Source organism: Bos javanicus, chromosome 17, assembly GCF_032452875.1.
Source record: "Bos javanicus breed banteng chromosome 17, ARS-OSU_banteng_1.0, whole genome shotgun sequence".
NCBI classification, from domain to species: Eukaryota; Metazoa; Chordata; class Mammalia; order Artiodactyla; family Bovidae; genus Bos; species Bos javanicus.
In genome coordinates this window covers 44,107,129-44,127,049 of record NC_083884.1, presented here as the reverse complement: position 1 = coordinate 44,127,049, position 19,921 = coordinate 44,107,129, and the positions used below count along the sequence as shown (strand labels likewise).

Here is a 19,921-nt window from a genome sequence, read left to right as displayed (position 1 = left end):
GTATGTCTGAAAATAATATCGTAAGTCAAGTATACTTCGATTAAAAAAGTCAGACTGCCAGCTATTAGCAGAATTTTGGTTTCTAATACAAATCCCTTGATTCATGATGTACTGCTTTTGTTTAAAAATGTTGCAGAATTCATGGTTTAACAAATGATTCTCAGAAGTTTCTAGAAGAGGTCTGAAATTAGCCATAAAACTTGGGAAGTGTGGGGTCTCCTGTATTCTAAATTACATCTAGGTGACTAAGTCCTTAGCCTCTGTGTACAATACAGGAATCTGATGGAACTTGTTTTAAATGGTCAACTGAACATAGAATTTGAAAATAGCAAACGTGGTGTCTGATTGTCATCTTAAACATCTTTACTCTCACTTGCTTCGTTGTAGCAGTGATTTAAAAATCTGTGCCTCCTCTAAGATCAGCCAGTTTTCAGTCTAAAAGATCCCAGTTTAAAACATTGCCTTAAAGTGAAGTCGCTCAGTCGTGTCCGACCCTCAGCAACCCCATGGACTGCAGCCTTCCAGGCTCCACTATCCATGGGATTTTCCAGGCAGGAGTACTGGAGTGGGGTGCCATTGCCTTCTCCAAAACATTGCCTTAACTGCTCTCCAAATTATCAATTGCTTTCAGAATTCCTAAACATTCACCTCAGTGTATTCTGACTGCCTCCTATACCCAGATATGGCACAACTCTTGTTTTCCATGGATCCAGATGTTGACTGAAGTGTTTATAGTCGCTGCGATCCAGGCTCAGCAATGCCAGCTTTCTGCTTCCTCCATCATTTTCTGCTTCAATATTACAATTCTTTTTCTCCCCGGGTTGGTCATTTGAATAGTGAGGTAGTGTCTGGCATAAAGTTCTTGCGAGCAAAATACCTAAACACCCACACTTTATATCCTGAGAAGTGACGGTGTTTTGGGAAACAGCTTCTGGGCTCCAGAAGTCCTGTCTGTCTCACCCAATGGACAGAGCATGTTCACGTAGCCTGCAGAGACTTCGTCTGGTCACCATGGCGACTGTGGTAGGTTCGTGGGGGGCTTTGATTCAGATAGGAAAGACGAGTGAAATACATGTTGTGTGATAAACCCAAGTGCATCCATGAGAAGTGAAGAGGGGTGACTGATGCCCCGCTAGTGGTTCTTCCTTGGAAGGGAGGAGTAGAGGAACATTGGCTGGAGGTTTGGAGGAAGGAGGAGGTGTGGGAAGAGTGAAGAGTATAATAATTTCAACAGGTCCACAAACAGCACTGACAAGCAGGAGTGTTTTTCCAGAACACTGACTGACTTTTCGCTTTCAGATGCGCATTGGGCTGCATTCTGGGTCAGTTTTTGCTGGAGTTGTTGGAGTTAAAATGCCTCGTTACTGCCTTTTTGGAAACAATGTCACCCTGGCTAACAAATTTGAATCGTGCAGCGTTCCCCGGAAAATCAACGTCAGCCCAACCACTTACAGGTATGACCCCACTGAGCACCTGCAATGTACTCTTTTATATGCAGTTGTCATTTTTGTTCATTGATTTGTCTCATTCTTCATAACATTTTCTTGCTTAGATAATATTAGAAAAAAGTCATAATTGAGTCATCCTCATTTTAACGGTTTTTAAACTACTTGTTAGTCTATGGGAATGACCCTTCTGAGATACCTGTAGCCTGGCTGTCATCCTCAATGTATATCCTATCTCCCCCATTATTACCCTTTAAGCAAAGGGTAATAATGTATTCCTTCTCACAGGCTTGGGAGGTATTCTAACACTGACCAGAGTTACAGAGACCACACAAGTTGATGGGCATGGTCCCTGAAAAGAATGCCCTTAATTCATGCGCCAGTTGTATATACAGTTTATCTGCTTTGAAAAATCAAATTATAATGGAAATCCTCGAAGAACAAAAAGATTTTCCAGATCTAAGCAAATGAACTGCTATGATGGTTTCATAGCATCTTCTTTCTACTCCAAACAACTTTCCTTTCCAGCCCTGATTCTAAGTTGAAAACCTTGCTTTGTTTTGCCCAAGAAAGGTTGAAATCTGCTAAGACCTGCTCCAGCTTCATGCTCAGATCCAGTGCACCTGGCTCCCTGGCACTCTTGACTGTGTGTGGTTCCTGTCCTGGGGACCAACAGCCCTGCTCCGGATTTGCTGTCCTTTCAAACATTTTCTTTTGAAAATATCAGCCTTGTCTATGATCAGTTCCTCCAATGAAATGATTCTTCCCATCAAAATACAGCCATATCTGTTTACTTACCTCTTTAAAGGTAACATCTTTGTTTTGTTTCCAAGACTGTCTCTGCTGTCTCCTTGTGTTCCTGCTCCTTTTCCAGAAAAACTCTGCACACAGGTCGTCTGTGCTCAGGGCCTCCCCTTGCTCTTCAGCTCACTCTGGTCAGTGTTTGTCCCTCACAGGCCACTCCAATGGCTCCCCTTGCTAAACTCAGGGTCAGTTCTCTCTCCTGATCTTCCTCACCATCTCAGGATGTTTTGAATATCTTCTTCTTCAGGCTTTTGTGACAATGGATTCACCAGGTTCCCTTGTGGCTGCGCCTTCTCCTTGTCTTGGTTGCTGCTGTCTCCACAAAACCGTTCCCCACCAGGTTACTGCAATCCTTAATCAGTAGAAACTGACTAGAGGCCAGATAGAAAATTTAGGCAAGGCTTTACTGGGGCCCCTGCTGCCTGGAAAATCCCATGGATGGAGGAGCCTGGTGGGCTGCAGTCCATGGGGTCGCGAAGAGTCGGACACGACTGAGCGACTTCACTTTCGCTTTTCACTTTCGTGCATTGGAGAAGGAAATGGCAACCCACTCCAGTGTTCTTGCCTGGAGAATCCTAGGGACGGGGGAGCCTGGTGGGCTGCCACCTCTGGGGTCGCACAGAGTCGGACACGACTGAATCGACTTAGCAGCAGCAGCAGCAGCTGCAACAGGAGGGAATGAGAACAAGTAACAAGTTTCCCTTGCTTGCTCCTGGAGTGGAGGATAAGCTAGTTGCTTTTATGGGGTGAGGGTAGGGTGTGTCCAGGGGTCTGGCTGAAGGGGTGGCTTAGGTGGATTCCCCATCCCTCTGGTGGTGTTGAGTGCAGGGGGCATGTGCAGTACCCTACTTTTGCTTCCAATCCCCTGCTTTTGCTCCTCAGAAGTGGCAGTTGGGTTTTTGGTCTTTTTGTATTTTTTGGTCCAAAATTTGCTGCAGCTGCATATGCACATAGTTATTTTGACTCCCACAGTTTCTTTGTATTTTGTTGCTGGAGGGGAAGTTTGTCCAGGTGCAAGCATTGCAGCAAAGGATCCCCAGGTCGCAGGCTGTCTCAAAACCACTAAACTTTGGAAAATTGTCCTGCCCAGAGCCATGTCTGTGTTCTCATGTTTCTGAAATGTTATGATTTACCACTTTTATCTCTAGCCTGACCCATGATTCTCTACTGATCATATAGATTCAGTAGATTCATATAATTCTGTCCTGTATTTCTACTTGGGTGACTAATTGACCTATTAGATGGCTAATGTGATCATGTTAGAACAACTGATTTCCAATTCCCCACCCCCACGTGGATAAAATCTACTTCCCACCCAGCGAAACTCCATCAGTCTCTTTAAAGAGCAGCAGTGTCTACCTCAGGGACCTCAGAGTGATCTCTCCCTTCTCCCCATCGTGCCACCACCCCAGCCTCCACACGTGTGTCCTGCACATAGCCTTCTCACCTCCTCCAATGCCACCAGCCCAGCCCAGCATCACCCTCACTCTTGTATCTCATGTGCCTCCTCCTTGGCTCATCCTCCACACGAGAGCCAAGTTCTCTTCCTAAACCATAAGCAGATCTGTCATCCCTGCCCTACAAGCCCTCCGGTGGCCTCCACTGCAACCAGAATAAAATCAGACTTGTAACCACAGACTCAAGTGGTGTCTCTGGTCATAGTCACATCAGCTCTTACCACCTCATTTTCTTCCACTTTCTCCTTATTTCATGGATCTCCTGCAACCCCAGCCTCGTTTTTATTCATCAGACTTGCTAAACTGATTCCTGAATCTGCTTTCCCTTTCTCTCCTGGGTCATCTCCTGTTTTCCTCCTTCTCGTGATCTGACCTTAAGTCAGATGTCATCTCTTCAGGGACACATTCCTCACCTGCCCTGGATACACCCTCACGTGGTCATCTCAGCTCATCCCTGTGCCTGAAATGGTTAAGTTCAGGACAAGGGTAGATTTTATGAGAATTCATGCAGATATAAAAGGTGATTGTTTCTTTGCAGAACTTTAATGATAGAACATTAAATCCTGGAATGGTATTTCTCAACAAAATAATATTAGGAAGCTTACCTTCCTTGATATATTTATGAAACCTGTACATTTAGGACACAGACTACATCCCCACACCCAAAAATATCCACTACCTTCAAACTTCTGTTTCCAAATTCTAATCAGTAATTTAGAAAGTAGCAATGTAATAGCAGTTATACATTCCTTTCTTTTAAATGTCATGAGGAGTTTTATTCTCAGGGACAATTTTCTGCATTTTTATTTGTTTTTACTGAACTGCAGAGAACTCACAGAGACTAGGTTTGGTATCGTTTGAGTTTTGGATCAGTGGATTGAGGAGAAGGGTGTGTGATGATCCCAAGATCATTAAAGACAAAACTGGGGCATAATGGAGCATAATGGAGCCACCCCTGTGGGTGGGAAGGTTGACCTAGGAACTCCTGAGGTGACACAGAAGCAGGACTTGGATTCTGTGAGGGAACAAGGAGCGTAAAGGGCAGATGACAGAATTAGGAGAGTTGATGCAGCTGCTTGGAGGACATGGTGTCCAGTCCGGGGGAGTAAGAAAACCGCCTTCCGTGTGTGAGCATCCGCCCTGGGACTGTTGCTGCTAATCTCGGATCTTTCTTTCCTCAAGCTTTCATCTAAATGGTTTTATATTTCCAACCTGTTTTTCTTATAAATTTGGATTTTAAAAAAGATTTAATGAACATTTCTAATTCCATGACACTGTGTTTATCTGTAAGTTTCTTTAAAAAGCATGGGCTTTGTAGTCAAAAGACATGTCTTATGGGTCCCCAGTACAGGGCTTACCAGCTGTGTGATCTTAAGAAAAGCTCTTAATACATTCTAATGATTTGCTTTAAAGCCACTTCTTAATGCACCAGATACAAAAATAAAACCAGAGAAAAATAGACTCCCACTCAACCTGTCCATATTCTTTTGCAACTTGCCTTGAATCCATTCAATATTATGTTTTTGAGATTTTTTTCTTGATAAAATGTAAATCCAATTCATATAAATCTAGTTCATTTAGTTAAAGTATTCCAAATGCAGTGGTAAGCTGGTCAACCAGCTTGGGGAGTGAAGTAGATACTCCCTGACTTCTAGCATTTACCATTTCTAAAGTGTAAACACTACACTGTGGCTGGTTTCAGCCTATCCATGGTTTAATTGGCTTGCAGATTACTGAGTATTTAACAGTTGGTTCTCCTAGGCAGGTCAGAGATAAATCTAACATGTCGCCAGATGTGCCTATGATGTAATATGTATTCTAGGATATAAGTAAGCCACTCTGTCTTCTGTCCATGGTTAATTTCAGGATAGCCAGTTTTTCATTATTATGCAAACTGATTTGATAAATATACTTATATACATGTCTCTAGATAACATACCTATGAATGACATTCCCAGATCGTGAACTTCATTACTCAGTTTCAGCTTTACTCAGCATCACTCAGCTGTCCAAACCCATCTGTGTTCCATTGTGTCTGAAGGTTTCTATTTCCCAATGCCTGATATTATCAAACTTATTGTTACCAATATGGCAGGTGTTGTGTGACATCCAATTGATGATTAATGAATCTTATTTAAACAATTTATTTAATCTTCATAACTGTCCTGAGAGACCTGTATTATTATGAAAGTGAAAGTGTTAGTCGCTCAGTCGTATTTGACTCTTTGCGACCCCATGGATGGTAGCCTGCCAGGCTCCTCTGTCCATAGAATTATCCAGGCAAGAATACTGGAGTGGGTTGCCATGCCCTTCTCCAAAGGATGGAAGAAAGGAAGCTAGAGATGGGGTTCCATCTCCAGGGGATCTTCTCAACCCAGGGATCGAACCCAGGTCTCCTGCATTGCAGGCAAATTCTTTACTATTTGAGCCATGAGGGAAGCCCTGTGTATTATAGTTTCCTTTTAAAGGCTAGAAATCTGACATCTTTGCTGTTATTCAAACTTAGATCTACCACACTTTGAAGCTTACACTTTCAATACTGTGGAATTCTGTAATTTTTCACTATATATTACCAACTACTATGCCTTGGCTATGGTTTTTCCTGTGGTCATGTATGGATGTGAGAGTTGGACTGTGAAGAAGGCTGAGCGCCGAAGAATTGATGCTTTTGAACTGTGGTGTTGGAGAAGACTCTTGAGAGTCCCTTGGACTGCAAGGAGATCCAATCAGTCCATTCTGAAGGAGATCAGCCCTGGGATTTCTTTGGAAGGAATGATGCTAAAGCTGAAACTCCCGTACTTTGGCCACCTCATGCGAAGAGTTGACTCATTGGAAAGGACTCTGATGCTGGGAGGGATTGGGGGCAAGAGGAGAAGGGGACGACAGAGGATGAGATGGCTGGATGGCATCACTGACTCAATGGACGTGAGTCTGAGTGAACTCTGGGAGTTGGTGATGGACAGGGAGGCCTGGCGTGCTGCGATTCATGGGGTCGCAAAGAGTCGGACACGACTGAGCGACTGATCTGATCTGATCTGATGCCTTATAAATAATAGGTACTTGAAATATTTACAAATCCATGACTAAAACATCATTTCACTTGTTTTATTCTTTTGCAGACTAAATATTTATTGATGCGCTTATAAAATTAGTTAATTGAACACTCTTGTGTATTCTGTCTGAGGTCTGTAATCCTTGAGACCTTCATGTCTATATAGCAGTTTCCTCAGTACATATAGAACATCACAGTTCTGAACTTTAGCATAATATCATCACATCATTTAGATGTCCCATTGCAGGGGAGTGGAAGGGACAATATGAGTAATTTTCTGTAGAAGCTGGTTTAGAGCTTGTTCTCATCCATGGCCTGAATAATAGATCAGAGAGATGCTTATTAAGTTTGCATTTGACAGAGACCTCGGGAAGCAAATGGGAAGAGGAGCCAGTAACTTAATCAGTGTGATTAGAATTTAAAATGAGTTTATCCTCATGGACCAATGAAGCAAATAATAAAAGCTGGTAGAACATCTGAATTTAAGAGGAAATTTAATTCTTAAGAATTTAAGAAGAAAACATATTGCAAATATCAGATAGTAAGTAGAGTATACATATATACAACTAAACCTCACTTTAGTCCTACTAACCTAGAATTCATAAAAACTTTATCCAAAGAGATCCCAAAGTTATTTCCCCATTTTGTGTGTGCACTCAGTTGCTTTGGTTGTGCCTGACTCTTTGTGACTCCGTGGACCGTGGCCCACCAGGCTCCTCTCTCCATGGGATTTTCCTGGCAGGAATACTGGAGTGGGTTGCCATGCCCTCCTCCAAGGGATCTTCCCAGTCCAAGGACTGAACTTGCATCTCCTGCATTGCAGGCAGATTCTTTACCACTGAGTCACTGAGAAAGCCCCATTCTCACATTATATGTGTCTGTCTGTCTGTCTGTCTGTTTGTGTATATATATATATATATATATATATATATATGGCTTCTCTGGTAGCTAAGCTGGTAAAGAATCTGCCTGCAGTGCAGGAGATCGTGGTTCAATTCGTGGTTTGGGAAGGTCCCCTGGAGAAGGGAACAGCTACCTGCTCCAGTATTCTGGCTTGGCAGATTCCATGGACTGTATAGTTCATGGGATCACAAAGAGGTGGACACGACTGAGTGACTTTCACTTTCACATATATATGTGTGTGTATATATTATGTAGAACTTTTCTTTCAAAAGTTCTTGCCCATGATTATTTCTCAGTAATATTTACAAAATGAATGGGTATAGTGTCTTATACCTTTCAACTCCTTCAGTTCTATATTATTATTGTCTTATATTATTAGACTTTGTATCATTTGGGTTTTTTTCCACTACTATGAATTGCACTATTGTATAGATTATGGATGATATCTTTACAAAAATATTTTATAGTTATTTTTCCTAATATGAGTGAAATCCATTATTTGGTGGAACTTTCTGTTATTGTAAATTGATTCTTCATTGTTCTTCTGTGAAGAACAATGTGTTTGTAAACATCATTAGGATTTTTCTGTCAATCACACTGAAGATGGTGGGTTTATCAACATTCTCAGGAATGTTCCCTTAGTTATGTTGCCTTTTCTTGACTAGACAGTTATGTCAATGTTGTTGTATGATCAATATCTGCCTTTTAATCTTTCCAGATTACTCAAGGACTGTCCTGGTTTTGTGTTTACACCTCGATCAAGGGAAGAACTTCCACCAAACTTTCCTAGTGACATTCCTGGGATCTGTCATTTTCTGGAAGCGTATCAACAAGGAACAACTTCAAAGCCATGGTTCCAGAAAAAAGATGTTGAGGAAGCCAATGCCAATTTTTTAGGCAAAGCATCAGGAATAGATTAACCAAACACACACCTGATTGTTAGCCTTTGGGGTTTGACTCCTTGGAACGTGAGTGGACCCTCTGAGAGCACACTGGCATGGTGGTGAGCTGAGGAGCAGTATTAACATTTCAGGAGCCAAGTCACCATCTACTTTTCCTTCCACTTAACATGACAAAAATGTATTCACTTCAATATTCAATTTTTCAGTGAAAAACAAAGAAACCTCAAAAAGTGACTTTGAGGGGATGTAATATACTTATTACCTGTACTCAAAACTCAGCACCTTGTATATAAATCAGGTAATGTAGTGACCTGTACCACCTGGTGAGCTGTCTGCGTGTCCTGCCCTGGCCGAATGCCCTGGTTATCAAAGTGCTTGTGGTAGTGTTGGTTGCCTTAAAAATGCTTGTTGAATAGAAACAATAGTCTTGATACCATAAGCTCTTTGAACCTTTCAACTGTACATTTTGTTACATTTCCTCATTTAACAGTTAGCATATATAATAAGATAGACTGAGTTTTTTTTTTTTTTCCTGTTGCACTTTTTTCTTTTTCCTTTTCTTAAAGAAAATAAGCCATTATGGGTTAGATGCAATATGAATCTAAAGTAGTTCTCCTGTAAATATCAAGATGATTTTATAAAAATATTCTCTACAACATAATATGTCATAAAAATAAGTATTTCCTTTTTTGACATTTGTAAAAGTCTATACATGGTAAAGGCTATTTTAATTCATAATAGCAATTTCATTTCTATTAATTCATTTTTATGTCATCTTCAGGGTAAAAGAGGGTTATGGCCTATATTAAAATGCAATAATATCATTATGATTTACTTTAATTGAAGCAACATGGAGTAAAGGCAGCATTCAGGGAGCGAGCCATAAAGTCAGAAGCAAAGTACTTACACACACTGAAGTAATTTTGACCTATTTCAGCAGACACCCTCCATTGCCAGGCTGAGCCACAGAAAGTTGCATGAGGAAAATCTAAGTTCAGAAGTCGGAAATAAGACTTGTTCTTTTTGCTGATAGCTTACTTTTAAGTATTTGTGTTGAGCACTTTGGTGTGTATATATGTCCTCAGAATCAAGCTTTTGTCTTAAGTACACATCTGTGAATATTTTATTCTAGTGAAATAACTCAATGATATTTTTAAAGGGAATGTTAATGTTGATGAAGAAAATGATGCTGTGATTTTATTCTGGAACTTTCAAAACATTTTTCTGGAACATAAACTTTTATTTTTAGTGATGTTAGTCTAAGATCTCTGCTGAACTAAATAACATAGAGTTTGGTTGGAGATAAGATCTGATTTTTAAATGAATACAGCTTCAAAGCTAGAGAAAGAGGAACATAAAAGTGTTTAGGTCACTATTAGCAGAGCTATAGATACAGCAAACTCTTATTTGTGGATCTGAGAAGTAATTTAGCTTAAAAATTTAAAAATTATCTCCATTGGTCCCCAGGCTAGTCCATGGTGACCTCAGGAATACCAGTAATTTCTGATAGGTCTCTTAGCATCCCTGTGTATTATTATATATATTACAATAATTATTATTTACTCAATAATGATCCTGTGTCTTGAAGCACTGATGTGGCTCATTAAATGCCAATCCTATTACTGGGGACTACCACAGGACTTGGAAAAATATAGTTATAATCTTACAAGCATATGAAGTTAATAAAAGAATTTAAAAGTAAAATCAAGACTTAAATATATTTTTCTTTCTGGAACTGAGCCCTTATTACAAGGAAAATATTAGAAATTAAGGAAAATTAAAAAGCATAAAATGTGTTATCACTTGTTTAAGCAGACACAAATTTGCTAATAATTTACTTTCCAAAAGTTGTAAGTTAATTGGAATTCAAAAAATATTCTCTCTCTGTGTGTATAAACACATGTACACACACAGAACCAGTGAAGGAAAATATAAACAATCTGTTGTTCAGTCGCTAAGTCATGTCCAACTCTTTACAGCCCCATGGACTGCAACATGCCACGTTCCTCTGTCCTCCACTATCTCCTGGAATTTGCTCAAATTCATGTTGATTGAGTCAGTGATGCTCTCCAATCATCTCATCCTCTGCTGCCCTCTTCTCCTTTCGCCTTCAGACTTTCCCAGCATTAGGGTCTTTTCCAATGAGTTGGCTTATTGTATCAGGTGGCCAAAGTATTGGAGCTTCAGTTTCAGCTTCAGCATCATAGCTTTGAACATTCTTTGGCATTGCCTTTCTTTGGGATTGGAAATGAGAACTGACCTTTTCCAGTCCTGTGGCTACTGCTGAGTTTTCCAAATTTACTGACATATTGAGCACAGCATTTTCACAGCATCATCTTTTAGGATTTGAAATCGTTCAGCTGGAATTCCATCACCTCTACCAGCTTTGTTCACACTATTACTTCCTAAGTCCCACTTGACTTCACAGTCCACGATGTCTGACACTGGGTGAGTGACCACACCATCATGGTTATCTGAGTCATTAAGATGATCTTTTTTGTTTTTTTTTTAATAGTTTTCCTGTGTATTTTTGCCTCATCTTCTTAATCTCTTATGCTTCTGTTAGGTCCTTACTGTTTCTGTCTTTTATTCTGCCCATCCTTGCATGAAATGTTTCCTTGATATCTCTAATTTTCTTGAAGAGATCTCTAGTCTTTCCTACTCTATTGTTTTCCTCTATTTCTTTGCATTGTTCATTTAGATAGGCCTTCTTATCTCTCCTTGCTATTCTCTGAAACTCTGCATTCAGTTGGGTATATCTTTCGCTTTCTCCCTTGCTATTTGCTTCTCTTGTTTCCTCAGCTATTTTTGTAAAGAATCCTCAGACAACCACTTTGTCTGCTTGCATTTCCTTTTCTTTGGGATGATTTTGGTCACTGCCTCCTCTACAACGTTATGAACTTCCATCCACAGTTCTTTAGGCACTCTGTCTACCAGGTCTAATCTCTTAAATCTATTAATCACCTCCACTGTATCATCATAAAGGATTTGATTTAGGTCATACCTGAATGTCTTAGTGGTTTTCCCTACTTTCTTCAGTTTAAGATTGAATTTTGCAATATGGAGCTCATGATCTGAGCCACAGTCAGCCCAAGGTCTTTCTTGTCTTTGCTGACTGTTATCGAGCTTCTCCATCTTTGGCTGCAAAGAATATACTCAATCGGATTTCAGTATTGACCATCTGGTGATGTCTAGTGTAGAGTTGTCTCTTGTGTTGTTGGACGATGGTATTTGCTATGACCAGCATGTTCTGTTGACCAGACTCTGTTGAAAACAATGAGGGAAATGTAAGCAATCTGAGTCAAAGCTACATGGGAATTCCTTGTACTATTCCTGCAATCTTTCCATAAGTTTGATATTTTATCCAAAGAAAAAGTTACTAAAATGTGTTTTCTTAAAAATATTCAGTCACCTGTTATGGATTACCTAGCCCAGTGTGCAAAGGCTCCTTAACTGTGGGACGCTACGTAGCCAGATGGACACACAACATTTCTGTGATGGAATGCACTCAAAATCTGCAACTTGGATGCTAAAAACTTGGAGGAATCCCTTTCTCATCTCTGCCTTATCAATTCTAGAGGATGTACTTGTCAGAGACACATTCAAGTCCGGATCACTGAAGGTGCCTAGGGACAGAGCCTGAGGGTGAGTTCACAAGGAAAGTGAAGGACCAAGACAGAGGCTTGAGACTGGCGTGGAGTTGAGAATGGATAAAGAGTGGACACAGAGGGTCCTGACAGGGTTGAGGGCCGAATCTTACCGCCAAGTCAACTGTTCTGTAATACAATTTGAGTCCCCAGATGCCTATTCCTCCTGAGAATTCCATGAGCTGTTCTTCTGTTCTGTTGTTTCCATGACTTCTTGTCCCATTATTTTGTGTCCAGTACACAGAATAAATTTGCTTGTCACATATCGTTCTCAAGTGAGCATAGAGTTCCCTTGAAGTCTCCCAGAGATATCTGCAAAGTGAAATACAGAGTTCAAAGATCTGTTCCCATTTTCCCTTCTCTTTCTGCTTCCATCTGGACTTCGTAAGAAAACACAAAGTTTTTGAACCTAGCACTGAAGAAACTCATTTCATGTATTTGTTCATCTTTTACTGAATGACTACTATGTGCCAGAAACATATAATGCTGTTTTTGGAATTCCAAGTAAGGCCTCTTTTATCAAGAAAGAAAATTGGAAGGTGCACATAAGAAAAATAATCACAAAATGCCATGGAACCCAAAGGAGGAGACTCAGTGCCTGCAGAAGGGTCTTAGTCTTCGAGGAAGTAGCTCATCAGGCCAAGGGGAAGGACTGCCAGGCAAGTGCACGTGTGCACATGGACACAGAGGCTTGGGGTGCAGGGTGCACTCTGCATCCTCAGGTGCCTGGAATGAGCAGTGGTTGGGGGAGGAGAAAAAGGACAGAAAGTCCATTTGTCAGAGTGACTATGATTGTTAATCATTGTTATTATTAGTTATTATTCATGTCCATGGAGCCCTTTGTTCAAAAGGGCTTATAAAGGAAAGAAAGAAGCAAAACAAGCAGACCATTGGCTTCTGCCTCTCTCCCCAACAGTTTTCAAACCACTTCAAGCGCAAAAGGAAGGAATGTGATGCTGAGATGTGAGTCTGTGCAAGCATGCCATGAGCAGCATGGATGAGGATGGAATTTACCTGCACAGATGACTAAATGAGCATCCATCTGTATCTCAGAAGAAAATGATGCAGGACCATAAGTATGAACACAAAGCTGGGATGCCTGGCCTGGAAATTTCATGTCACTCTCACTTGTCCTTCACACCCTTTGGTGGGAAAGAAGGAATGGTTGCTACAGTAGCTTGTTTGTTTGTTTTTACTACTAACCTTTTCTCCAAATTACCCGTCTGTGACTTGGCCAGACCTTCCGGGGCAGCTATGGTGAGGTGAGGAGCAGTTGTGGACACAGCAGGCTGCTGGGCAAGGTAAGGGGGAGTGAAGGGAGGAGTGACTGGGGGGCACGCACGCCCCCATCCCACCCTGAGAGCACTAGAGCAAAGCCCGAATGCTGTCTAGACTGTGTAATGCTGGAAAGACACGCTCACATCTCTGCTAAAGTGACAGGTAGTCGTCCCAAAGAGAATGGGTTAGTGGATTATCCTGGCTATAAGTGCATGGGTTTTACCTGGATAAGTCATTATTCCTCAGAGGAAAGGACTCTCTCATGGGTATTTGTCAGGGTGGCATCATAGGGCGCTGCCCTTTCCTGAACCATGGAACAAGGAGCTTGTCTGTGCCTGATTGTGGGCCTGGGTGCGTTTCCCTCGGGGACAGTTAGGTAAAGGAGGGTTCGCAGAGTAAAGGATGACAGATGTGGCACACATGAAGGGGGAGGGCGGTGGATGGGGGGAGTCTGGCCAGAGGCCTTGCAAAGCCTGTCAAGAAGGACTTATCATCTGCAAAACCAAACCTGCAGAGACTGCCACAGAGATGCTAGGGAAGTGCAATCCCCTGGGTCTAAACACAGGCTAAAAGCAGGGACAGCTTGCTTTATTCAGCAGACTTTATAGTGTCGCAGTGTACAGTCTCTGTTGGAATTCGGCTCCAATCCTGGGAAAACTGTTCTCTCCTGAGGGGGAGGATCCCTCCCAGTGTGAGAGGCGGGGAGCTTCTGGAAGTGATTAGCCCTTTGCAGTCCGGTTGCCTTCAGTTTCCTTCTGCTCTTTGCGTGTTTGGTTCCAGATTGTAGGCGAAGTGTGGCTCCCTTTAAATGCTTCTTTTGTGGTGTTGGTGATGTGCACTGACTTGGTGACGTGCACTCTTGGAACATTCTACACTTTAGTGCCACCTATATTTCTCCTGAAGCAGCTTTGCCTTTGACCTGTCACACATGCATCTGTTTTGACCAGCTCACACAATCCACACACTTTTACCTCTAAAACTATTATATTCTTCCTGCATTCAGTGTCTGCAAAAAAAAATAGGTTTCATAAATGCATAGATTGCAAATTAAAAAAAAACCTAACCAAAAGATTAAAAAAATGGTATCCTAAAAGCCAGGCTTCTTTTATTATCAATGCAAATTCTTTTTCATCATAATAAATTTAGTGTCAGGAAGATGGGATAGAAATTGGGATGACATATAAGTTGCAGGTCTAGGACTTTTGGTAGAAGATTTGCAATAAAGGTCTGCTGCCTTTCAGTTTTTCCAAGTATTTCATGTCAAAACATTAAATTGCAACTAAACCTTATAGATTGAGAAGAAAATCACTTGGCAGAAAAGGACTTTGCATAATGCCCAAATCTTAAACTGTTAGCTAAGATGTTTGTTTAGTCTGAAATTTTGCCAAACCCATCTGTACTGAAGAAAGAGCAATGAGGTAGTCTTGGGGGAAACTAAAACAAAGCAAAGCAAAACAAAGATGCTGTTGTAGAAGTTGGACACTCCAACACATTACATACCCAAGAAGAAGGTAAAGCTGAGGGCTTTTGGGAAGTCACAGAGACAAGGCTCAGGAAATTCTGTGCCTTTGGAAGCACTGGTGGCCAGTGAAGTTGTTCAATCACAGTGAGCTGCCTGCTTCCTCAAATAAATTGTATCTTGGAAAATGGAAGTGGATAAAAATATATTAGTATTTGAGAATGTTCTGTTCCTTCACCTCCTCCCACATGTAAGTTAAAGATGCCCTGCAGAATCCTATGACACAGCTTGATAATCACTAATTTCAAGCAGCGTTCTCCAACCTTTTGGATTCTGCACACCATTAGTATTAATAAAATTTTTAGTAAACTGACAATATATTATGAATCCATAAAAATACATATTATCATATATGTATTAGTAATATTTATGATTAATATAATATGCTGTTCTCAATCTGATATATTACAATATAGTAAGAAGCTTATCTTTAAGAGAGCATGAAAATAAATAGAAATTATAGTATTTTCTTCACTTACCCTAGTGAATTGTCTTTATATTTTACTCTGGAAACTGTTACAACAGGCTGGTGGGCCTCCACTTTGATTGAGTCACAAATCACTTTGAGAACTGGATAAAAGATAACAGATAAGACCATCACCTTCCCAAGCATGTGGGCATGCTCTTATACCCCAAGACTGATATGAATTTCCAGAGGTTTGGGGATTCCTTGGAATCTACTCCTGGGCCACCCCAGTGGGGTAGCAGAGACCCTCAAACCAAGAACTTGTTATCTAGAAGGGAGAAAATAGCAAGTCCTATTTGGAATGAAAGGAGAATGAAGAACCAGAAGTCTGTGAATTTTGGCTTAGATATGACCAGTTGATTTTTGAAGCACAAAGGGAGTAAGTTCTTTCACTCCTGGTTCTGTGGAATGATTCATGGGGCTTCACATATGAGCAACTAAAGTTTTCTTTTTAGCAAATATTAAACATATCTCTCAGTGTATTTTCTCAAGCTTTTGGTAACTGTGCATTGCTCTAAGTATCTAGTAATTTTTTTCTGGTTTAAGTATTTCTTTTCATTGTTCCTCTATGTGAAATAGGAGAGCCACTGAGCCTTGCACTGAAAACCTCCTTAATACTAACAACACTTCTTTTATTATTACTTTAACAGTTGTTTTAAATAACACATTTATTTTGAGTTCTACTTCTGGCAGAGTTGCAAAATCTATCAGAAATTTATCCTGTGTCTCAGAAGCTTGTTAAATATTGCTGCCACATAAATATTGTAATACAAGTGTTAAATAAAAATCTTAAAATGTTAAATGAGTTCTGTTTAAAAAGAAAATGAACTGTTGACTTAAGCAAAAACAACATTGAATATTTTGTTTTCTTGTGGGTCTTGCCGTTTCAGACAGAGGAAACCCCCATACTACTAGTATGACTGAAATATATTTCTTTAGGTATGTAAAACTCCTATTTCTGACAAAACTCATATTCAAGTTTTTCAAATCACAAATAAAATCTTTTTTTAAAAGAGAAAAACCTTAAATTTAAGACTAGAACTGTGCTCAGCTTATCCGAGTGCAATGTAATGGTTAGTAGCACCAGCTCTGGGTCAGTTTGTCCTGGTCGCATGCTGCTAGATGTTTTTCCATCACTCTTTTGCATTTTGTAGAGAAATAGGAGGACTGACTGCCTTCGTTCTACATGATCTTTTCAAGGATGTTTGCACAAGCGCCCTTAGAAAATAGCAATAATGCCTTCCTGCAGAGCAAAAGGCAGGCACAGTTACTACCCATTATAAAACGTTTGTGTTCCTAAGCTGGGGGTTTCTGTCCTATAACTGAAACCACTGTATGCAGAGATCACATTGTCTTGTGGAAATGGGGTTGGGGGCAGTAAGCCAGTACAAGACACTCTGATTCTCTTTGTCTGCTGGCATCACTGTGAGCCACGAAGTCTTCTGTCCCTGACCCAGAGAATGTGTGTGTCTTCTTCCAGAATTCATGAAACCATGACAGTTTAATCTGTTAACTCACAAGTAGAGTAAAATCTCACTCTTTGTAGTCTTGACAGTTTGGCAGTGAGGATGGGAAGCTGATGGAAAATGTGGCTTCCTGGAAGAGGGTAGGTGAGGGTCTTGTGGGCTGATCAATGGGACTTGAAGGGAGAGTCCATGCGATGTGGGACCAATGATGGTGACCAAGTTGTATGTCCCACAGAGTGGTAAGTGTTTGTCTGTTTTGTCAGCTAGTGAGGAAGGCTCATGGGGAGTTTCATGTCAAGTACCAGACAGGAGGTTCCAGTTCAGTTGTCTCAAGAGTGACTTGGTTGTTGCAACACTCCTCTGGGTGAGAACTTTCTCCCCAGTCAGGCTGCCAGCTCAAATCCACATTGTCACCATAACCAGTACTAAGAACAGTCCTGGATTGGAGCAAGGTTCCAGACTCTTCAGACCACATTCGCGGAAATGGACGTTCACACTTAATACAAAGGAAGACCATCCACATGCCCTGTGAGCTGAAACCAGATGAATCACTGAAACACTGGCTAGTTCACTTGTGAGGTGCATGTGCTACGTTGGAAGCATCATGCCTGTTAGGGAAGAATGCAACTCCTGGAAACTCTTAGGCTTAGCTCTCCTGACAGACTTTCACGCGAACCTCAGATCTTTGCAGAAATGACAGTCAGGGATCGATGAAATTTTTCAGTAGTCCTGGCTGCCATAAGGGAGCTTGGTTCTTTGAGGGAGATTGCCCTGAGAAATCTCATGGAAACCACACAAACTCGCATGGAAACCACCGAGAAGGCATTGCTGTGGGGTGAACTGTGTCCCCCCAAAATCCATATGTTGAAGTCCCTGGTCCCTATTTGGGAATAGGGTCAGAGTAGGTGTGTAATTCGTTGTGATGAGGTCACATGGGGCAGATAGACTAGACCCCTAATCCAACATGACTGGTGTTCTTAGAGAAAGGAGAAATCTGGACACAGAGACACGAGGAGAACCCATATGAGTATGAAAGCAGAGATCGAAGTGATGCTTTTACAAGTCAAAGAATACAAATTATTGCCAGAATCACCAGAGGCTATGTGAGAGGCACCGAACAGGTAGTTCTCACAGCTGTCAGCAGGAACCAAGCTGCTGACACCTTGGTCTTGGACTTCTCATCTCCTGGGCTGGGAGACAGTCAATTTCTGCTGTTAAGCACCTGGATACTTGTTTCAGCAGCAGCCCCAGAAAACTCATGTAGGCTTGGTCATGTATTTGAACCTTTTGGGCCCTCAATTGGGTTAAAGTGCTGATTAATGTGACTGGAGAGACTGACACTGACAAGTGATGGAAGGGACACCCACACCCTGGAAGACACCCTAGGCCTCACTTGTCAGCTGGGAAAGAATTTAAGGATATTTTCTTGAAAACAGGGCAACACATGCCCCAGATTGTAATCTCCTTAAAAAGAAGTTGCTGCCTTGCAAGTGGAGCCCTCATTAGCTGGAGTGAGTGAGTTCCACACCCCCAGCTGGAATTCAGTGTTGCAAAGGCTGCCGACCCCACGGTCCCCAGGCTGAGATGGATGGTGTGAGCCCAAGGACCCCAGCTTCTGCTCCAGGGTGTTGGGCCCCAACACTGGACCTTCACTTTGCTGAACCATGAGCTGCCTCCAAATTAAATGTGAAGGCTCCTCACTTAGCCGGTGGGAGCCATCTCCCACCTGCCCCCAACCCTGCATTCCCTACCTCTCCTACTCAGGCCTCAGCGGCTTTAAGGAGAAAGACAGGGATGAGGTCAAGGTCTCTCTGCCCTGGGATGGGATCACAGGTCATGAGCACTCACCTGAATATTGGGTAGGAGGAGTGGGAAGGGAGGAGGGAACTGAAATGTTATGACTTATGTTTACAAGTCACGTCCTAGCTCATTCCCTGGTGACATGGGGCATGTGAATTACATTAATGGGATTTAGGCTAGGTGGCGCTAGTGGTAAAGAATCCACCTGCCAATGCAGGAGATATGGGAGACATAGGTTTGATCCCTGGGTCGGGAAGATCCCCTGGAGGAGGGCCTGGCAACCCACTCCATTGTTCTTGCCTGGAGAATCCCATGGCCAGAGGAGCCTGATGGGCTACAGCCCTTAGGGTCGCAAAGAGTTGGACACGACAGCGATTTAGCACACACATGTACATACTGGACAAGGGAAGCAGCATGTTTGGGACCTTTTGGGCTAATCCACTACTGTTGTTACAGCTCTGAGTGTCCACTTGGAAGTGACCTATCTGTTTTCCTGCTTCCTTGATTCCTGGTGTCTGAGGAGATGCTCCTGACCAAACAAGTGCCCACGACCCGAGGAGCTGAAGTCATCAGGCTGCGGGACTCTGGTCCGATCATTTTGGTGACTAGAGCCCCTTGCAGAGGGAATCAGCCTTCACCAGAGGTCCCTCTGGGGTTTTAGACCTGTCACCTCCCTCACAGCGATGAAAACCTCCTTCTGCCCCCACCACCCCGCCACCATCTAGCCTAACTGGCTGCTCTGAGGCTTTGGTCAAAACCAAATGCCTGACCAGAAGGACTGTGCTGGTCTCTCCGGCCTGCTCTTCCATCTGGGGACAGCTTGACTCAGTCTCAATGATTAACAAGGTGGGAAGCTCCCACAGCCTCACTCAGTAAGTGGAAATGGTTTGTTTAAGAATGCAGTAGCCTAACCCTGCAGCATCTCAGCTTCATAGGAAAAGGCAGCAGCTGTAGAATTGGGGGGCATCATTATTCTCCCCAAAGCTACTGGCTCAGTGGAGCCCTTGGTGCACAGAGACCTCTAACTTGTCTGGGCCTGGTTTGCTGACAGATTGGCTGAGCTGAAACCCAGGGTCCTACTCTATTTTTGCTTATTCTTGGGTTATACTAATGTCCTACGTCCTTCAAAAACTATACACCCACAGGCTAAAGGCTCCTTTATTTGGGGTCCTGACTGTGGAA

General features: G+C 42.0%; 1 protein-coding gene across 8 annotated transcripts in view; it reads left to right on the top strand.

Moving 5' to 3' along the window:
- GUCY1A1 (guanylate cyclase 1 soluble subunit alpha 1) overlaps positions 1 to 16,275 on the top strand; it is a 72,291-nt gene extending 56,016 nt beyond the window's left edge. For all 8 annotated transcript variants that reach the window (XM_061384349.1, XM_061384353.1, XM_061384354.1 and 5 more), the window contains 2 exons: positions 1,300 to 1,454; positions 8,380 to 16,275. In XM_061384349.1, the coding sequence (XP_061240333.1) occupies positions 1,300 to 1,454; positions 8,380 to 8,581 (357 nt within the window). In that variant the 3' untranslated portion in view covers positions 8,582 to 16,275. The remainder of the gene's footprint in view (positions 1 to 1,299; positions 1,455 to 8,379) is intronic.
- Positions 16,276 to 19,921: the final 3,646 nt, after the last annotated feature.